The following is a 6,883-nucleotide window of genomic DNA, read 5'->3' as shown; positions in this document are numbered from 1 at the left end:
AAGTGGTGGTGTAGGGTAGTAGTGGTGTAGGGGGGTAAGAAGTAGGTGGTAGGGGGTTAGTAGTTGGTGGTGTAGGGGGAGAAGTGGTGTGTAGGGGGGTAGAAGTGTGGTGTAGGGGTAGTAGTGGTGGTGTAGGGGGTAGTGTAGTGGTGTGTAGGGGGTAGAAGTTGGTGTGTAGGGGTAAAGTGGTGGTTGTAGGGTAGAAAGTGGTGGGTAGGGGGTAGTAGTGGGGTGTAGGGGGTAGAAGTGGTGGTTAGGGGGTAGAAGTGGTGGTGTAGGGGGTAGTATGTGGTTGTAGGGGGTAGAAGTTGTGCGTGTAGGGGGTAGTAGTGGTGGGGTAGGGGTAGAAGATGTATGCTGTTAGGGGGTAGTTAGTGGTTGGTGTAGGCGTGGTAGTTGTGGTGGTGTAGGGGGTAGAAGTGGTGGTTAGGGGAGAATGGTGTGTAGGGGGTTTAGAAGTGGTGGTGTAGGGGTGTAGTAGTGGGGTTGTAGGGGGAGTAGAAGTGGTGGTGTAGGGGGTAGAAGTGGTGTGTAGGGGGGCAGTAGTGGTTGTGTGTAGGGGGTAGAAGGGTGGTGTAGGGGGTAGAAGTGGTGGTGTTAGGGGCGGTAGTAGTGGTGGTGTAGGGGGTAGAAGTGGTGGTGTAGGGGGGTAGAAGTCGGTGTGTAGGGGTAGAAGTTTGTGGTGTAGGGGTAGAATGGTGGTGCTAGGCGGGTAGAAAGTGGTGGTGTAGGGTAGTAGTGGTGGTGTATGGGGTAGAAGGGGTGGTGTAGGCGGTAGTAGTGGTGGTGGTAGGGGGGTAGATGTGGTGGTGTAGGGGGGTGTTAGTGGTGGTTGATAGGGGGTAGTAGTTGGTGGTTAGGGTAGTAGTGGCTGTAGGGGGGTAGAAGTGGTGGTGTAGGGGGGTATATGTGTGTTAGGGTAGTAGTGGCTTGGCTGTAGGGGGGTAGAAGTGGTGGTGTAGGGGGGGTAGAAGTGGTGTGGGACTCTCTAGAGGTAACCAGTTAAGTTGGTGTTCGAGTACAGGACTATCGGTAGTAAGTAACTATTAGGTTGTGTTGCAGTACAGACTATCAAGAACAGTTAGTTTTGTCAATACAGGTACGTATTCGAGTAACAGTTAGGTGTTGTGGTCCATACAGACTATCTAGGGCTTAAACACAGTTTAGTTTTGGTCATACTGAGACTATCGGGAGTAACAGTTAGTTGTGTTCATACAGACTATCAGTAAAAGTTAGTTGTGTCATAACAGGACTATCAGTACAGTTAGTGGTTGTCATACAGACTATGCAGTAAACACAGTTAGTTGTGTCATACAGATTACATCAGTTGAAGTCACAGTTATGTTGTGTCTTTCCTTGACGATCGAGGGTAACAGTTAGTTGTGTAAGTTACAAGTACTGCTTCAGTATACAGTATGGTTGGTTCAAGTTACACGGGTGCGGTGTGACTATATCGGTTAAGAAACAGTTAGTATTGTTCATTACTAGAGTCTAGTCTAGATAGGGAACATGAGTTGTTGGCATACAGACTATCAGGTATACAAGTATGAGGGTGTTGCTAGTACAGGTCATGTCCGGGAGTAACAGTTAGGTTGGGTCTTTCGTGGACTGATCCAGATCAGACAGATAGGTTTGTGTAACCGATACCTGGATCCTAGGTAACGGAGTTAGTTGTGTTCATGGACATGGAACGTAATCAGTAAAGCTGTGGAGGTTAGTTGTGTCATAAGACTCTCTAAGTAACAACAGTTAGTTGTGTCATACAGGGACTCATGAAACAGGTTAGTTGTTGTCATACAGGACTTATCAGTAACACAGTTAGTTGTGTCATACAGGACTCTCCAGTGATGAACACAAGTTAAGGTTTGTGTCAGTCTAGGTGACTATTACGGAGGGTAATCTAGTAGATGTGGTGATCATAACAGGACTCTCAGAGTTATAGCACGATTCAGTGTGTGTCTTCGCTGGTAGGACGTATCACGTAAGCAGCAGTTAGTTGTGTCAACAGACTATCGATTTAACAACAGTGTAGTTGGTGTTCATACAGTGGACTATACGGAGTAAAGTCACGTTAATTTGGATGTCAATGACAGGGGTATCTGTAGATGCTAAAGGTGGAGCACGGAGTGTAGTGTGATGCAATGTCATGGTCGTATCAGTATAGCATCTAGTTAGTGGTGTTCATACAGGACTCTCAGAAGAGCGATGAGGTTATGTGTGTGGTCATCTACGGAGACTACTCAGTAACACAGATGTTAGGTGTTTGGTCTAGAGAGCAGGACTATGCTATAGTGTATAGCGACAGTGTAGATGTGTTGTGGTCCAATAGACGGATGGTGACTAATGCACTAAAGCGATCAGTTGAGTTTGTTCTAAGTACAGGGGGCGTAGACCTATGGGTAGAGCACATGTTATATGTTGTGCATAACCACGTACTATAGCCTGGTAGTAACTATAGGTATTTTGTCATACGGGACTATCAGTAACACAGTTAGTTGGTATGACTAGTAAGACTAGTCCTAGTTAGGAACATCCACGTTAAGTGATTACGTGTGTCACTACCGCGGCCAGACCATCCCTTAGTATATCCAGATTACGTTTTGTGCAGAGATTTAAAGTGCCATCATCCGGTAACCAGTTAGTCTCATGCTCAAATGAGTCTGGCTGACGTGAGTCCAAGATAACACAGGTTTTCTATAGAGATCGTTCATTACATCAGAACCTCATGATATTAACAGGTGAGACCAGCCATGTTGTAAGCAGTTTAAGAGTCCTACCCGAAGCTGTGAGGGCGTGTGAAAAAGAGAATGAGAAAAGTAAAGTCAGTGAGGCAATGAAGGAAGGAATAGATAGATAAAAAAAAAGGAAAAAAAAAAAAACTGGTGATGGAGAGATAGTGGTAATGGTGTAAGAGAGAAAATGTGTGATGCCGCCAGGGAAAGAAAGACATATGTGTGTGCGGTTGCGTGTGCGGGTGGTGCGTCGATTGCGTTGTAGCGTTGTAAGGACTTTGTGACATCTGCTGATGTAAAAAGGGCTTTATAAATACATGTGATTGTGTCGACGTATCTCACTGCAGGGGCGAAAGTTGGGGCTCGACAATAACAGCACTTAGGACACTAGAACAGGACACACCTGAACATCCCCCGTCAGAAAAACAATATGTGTGCATCTACTTGATCAAACAATCAGGAAAAAAAACAAACGGGATAAGTTTGAGAGATAAAATGGTGTTTTAAGTGTAAAAGCTCTGTTATGCAGTCAATGCACAAGCAGAATGAATTCACTTTAAATTAGATATTAAAAGCGCTAATCTCCTTAACTCTCTTCTGTTTTCCCTTGCAGAACCACTGTCCTTGTCGTCATGTGTCAGGGAGTGATCTCAGCCTCTGTTTGTGATGCTTGGCTGCTGCCTGTGTCCAGGCAGTTTTCCAGCTACGAAGGGCTCAGCCCAGGACCTGACTGTCATCTATACCGGTGATTGAAATAACACAACACACACACATAATACACACCAACACATAATATATATATACACACACACACACATAATACACACACACACATAATAATATACACACATAATATATATTATTTGTGTGTGTGTGTGTGTGTGTGTGTGTGTGTGTGTGTGTGTGTGTGTGTGTGTGTGTGCGCAAAAAGGAAAAAAGACTTGAGGAAAAAACTTTTCATACAGTTGCTTTATTTAAGATTTGTTGGTTTAAACGTTGGTTTATTTAGGAACAGAAGACATTTTGTGACACTTTGAGTCAACACCCTATTCCCTATGTAGTGCACTACTTTTGACCAGGGCCCATACAAACTAGTGCACTACTTTTGACCAGGGCCCATACAAACTAGTGCACTACTTTTGACCAGGGCCCATACAAACTAGTGCACTACTTTTGATCAGGGCCCATACAAACTAGTGCACTACTTTTGACCAGGGCCCATACAAACTAGTGCACTACAAAGACAGATTGGGTGCCAATTGGGACGTAGACAGTGACATCCAGTTAAACCACTATAGATAATACAATCATTAAAACCACTACATAGATCTGTTATACAGCCACAACACAGAACTAGAATGAGTAGAATGGACATCCCCACTCAAGTCAGTGAGTAGATTGGCAGCCATTTTGAATGTGCCCATTGGTTTTACCAGTGAAATTGTTCCAATTCCGAAGTTCCAATTCCGAAGTTCCAATTCCGTTTGGATTCATTTTGTTTCTATGGCCACTAAACTAGAGAGACTAAAGGATGTACATTAAAAAACTGTATTTATGTCTATGAGCAACTTACATTTTGTACATAAGTGACCTGTAAGAATGTTGGAAGGGTTGACTAAATAAAAAAAGGAAAAATAATCGCTCAACAGATTGTATTATTATTATTATTATACATGATTACATTTTCTAACAAGGTTGCTGTGTCATATTACAGTGGTATGAAGCATTTTATAAAACTGGGTGATTCGAGCCCTGAATGCTGATTGGCTGACAGCCGTGGTATATCAGACCGTATAACACGGGTATGACAAAATATGTATTTTTACTGCTCTAATTACTTTGGTAACCAGTTTATAATGGCAATAAGGCACCTCAGGGGGTTTGTGGTATACGGCCAATATACCACGGCTAAGGGCTGTATCCAGGCACTCCGTGATGCGTCGTACGTAAGAACAGCCCTTGGCTGTGGTATATTGGCCGTACACCACACCCCCTCGGGCCTCATTGCTTAAATCAACCGTAAATCTTTTCACACACACACAGAAGTCCGTATCAGAACGTCTCACACTCCGTATCCTGTGTGGAACAGACGGCGCAGTGGCACTGCAGGGCGAGGGGGTAGGGGTAGAGCGGGGAGACGTGGGGCTGGCAGCCTGGCAGACGGACCATCAGGTAGCGAGTACGACCGTAGGAACACACGCGGTGATGCCGCTGGACGTAGGGGGGCTCTGGGAGCGGCTTCTGTTAGCGACAGGAACAACAACTCTATTAGCCCTGACAGCAGCACTGTTGTAGTTTCATAGATTCATTTATAAATCTGACATGTTGCTATGGTTACCTCCCATGACATGTGTCCAGGTGACATACGTTGCAGGGAGTGTCTGTGACGTGTTGCTATGGTTACCTCCCATGACATGTGTCCCGGGTGTGTGTCAAGACGGCAAGACATGAGAGGACCAAGAGATTGTTGGACAAGCATGTGTGTGTGTGTGTGTCCTGTCGTGGTTACCTACCTCCCAGGTACGACAGCGGCCCCAGCAGGCCTCGGTGTCGATGCGGAGGTTCCTGCATCCCGGCTTCTGGGCCATGAAGGAAAAATCCCGCACCGCGCAACCACGGAAACCACCGTGCAGCTGGGGGGTCTCAGCAACGCACAGGCCCGTCTCGGCAACAACCAGGAGGAGCGAGAGAATAGACAGAGGGAAGGAGCGGGGCGGCAACATCTTGAGAGGGAGGGAGGGAGAGAAAGAGAGAGAGATGAGAATGGTCTGAGGTAAACTTTAAACTCATGCATCACATTCACATCTGGTCTACTCAATAGGGACAAACACAGTTTAAAATCATTATGGGAAACTTAAACATAAATTACTCTCGGTTCAATCATGCAACATATGACAGACAGTCTCCTGTATACACTAATGTATTACTCCCCCTAGCGTCCGTTGTGATTACTGCATGGTTAGCGGACCCAGAAAGGTAGGCTAAACTGCGCAATAACCGGGGTACGGTTGGTGCTATAATAACGGTGTATCACGTTTCCCTGCTGTATGATAACGGTCAAATAATACCAAAAGTTCCATTGTGTCTTTCTAGAACTAATGGAACTATATTCATGCTTTTTTCACAAACGGATTTTATATTATATAGATTTATTTTTTATTTAACCTTTATTTAACTAGGCAAGTCAGTTAAGAACAAATTCTTATTGACGATGACGGCCTACCCCGGCCAAACCCAGACGACGCTGAGCCAATTGTGCGCCGCTCTATGGGACTCCCAATCACGGCAGGTTGTGAAACAGCCTTGATCTATATATATAGATATATAGATACATATATCTATATATATATACATATATATATTCACCTTTATTTAACCAGGTTGGCCAGTTGAAAACAAGTTCTCATTTACAACTGCGACCTGGCAGTTGTAATACAGATGCATTCTTAGAATAAGGATATATATATTGGTCAACTTCTACTGGTTGATATCGTGATCATATCAAAACAACTTCTACTGGTTGATATCGTGATCATATCAAAACAACTTCTACTGGTTGATATGTGATCATATCAAAACAACTTCTACTGGTTGATATCGTGATCATATCAAAACAACTTCTACTGGTTGATATCGTGATCATATCAAAAACATCAAATGTCTATTTTGTTCACATGCAAATATTTACCTTCAAACTGTCCTGTTGTTGACGGGCCGGAGTGGAGTGGACGCTCGCGTTGCCAAGAAACTACATCATTGTGATGCGCCGTGTCCGTTGATTACAAAAGAAAAAGCCAGAGAGAAAATTATTTTAAAGAAAGAACAAATTAAACATTTCACCAAATATTGTCAACACAAAGATAACCACCCACAACGAAAGTAGCCAATACAAACCTGTTTGCCACAGTTGTATTGGTAAGTCTTCTTCACCGGACAGTCTGAATGTCCTATCTCTCTCTGTCTCTGTGAACTGTCTGAACGAATTTCTTGTTGTTGTTTTTAGTCCGATTAAATTGGATGGACAGTCTGACATCATAGCAATTATAATGAAATGCCATTAAACTTGGAGACTCCCTGGAAAACGGACTGCGATGCTTGTCCATATTATCTTAACCCCAGTGTGTGTGTGTGTGTGTGTGTGTGTGTGTGTG

At 44.1% G+C, this 6,883-nt stretch overlaps 1 protein-coding gene across 2 annotated transcripts; it reads right to left on the bottom strand.

Moving 5' to 3' along the window:
• Positions 1–3,686: 3,686 nt before the first annotated feature.
• LOC112078392 (glycoprotein hormone beta-5-like) lies at positions 3,687–6,857 on the bottom strand. 2 transcript variants are annotated; one of them, XM_024144656.2, is made up of 4 exons: positions 6,627–6,857; positions 6,421–6,480; positions 5,246–5,455; positions 3,687–4,973 (listed from the first exon to the last, which is right to left on the bottom strand). In XM_024144656.2, exons 3-4 carry the CDS (start codon positions 5,453–5,455, stop codon positions 4,785–4,787), a joined length of 399 nt encoding a protein of 132 aa, XP_024000424.1. In that variant the 5' UTR covers positions 6,421–6,480; positions 6,627–6,857; the 3' UTR covers positions 3,687–4,784. The 2 variants fall into 2 exon arrangements, with proteins under 2 accessions (XP_024000424.1, XP_024000423.1); XM_024144655.2 differs by having other exon boundaries at positions 6,421–6,857.
• Positions 6,858–6,883: the final 26 nt, after the last annotated feature.

Source organism: Salvelinus sp. IW2-2015, unplaced genomic scaffold (genome assembly GCF_002910315.2).
Source record: "Salvelinus sp. IW2-2015 unplaced genomic scaffold, ASM291031v2 Un_scaffold5622, whole genome shotgun sequence".
Lineage (NCBI taxonomy): Eukaryota > Metazoa > Chordata > Actinopteri > Salmoniformes > Salmonidae > Salvelinus > Salvelinus sp. IW2-2015.
Note: the sequence above shows the minus strand (reverse complement) of the source record. Positions and strands in the feature narration are given on the sequence as shown.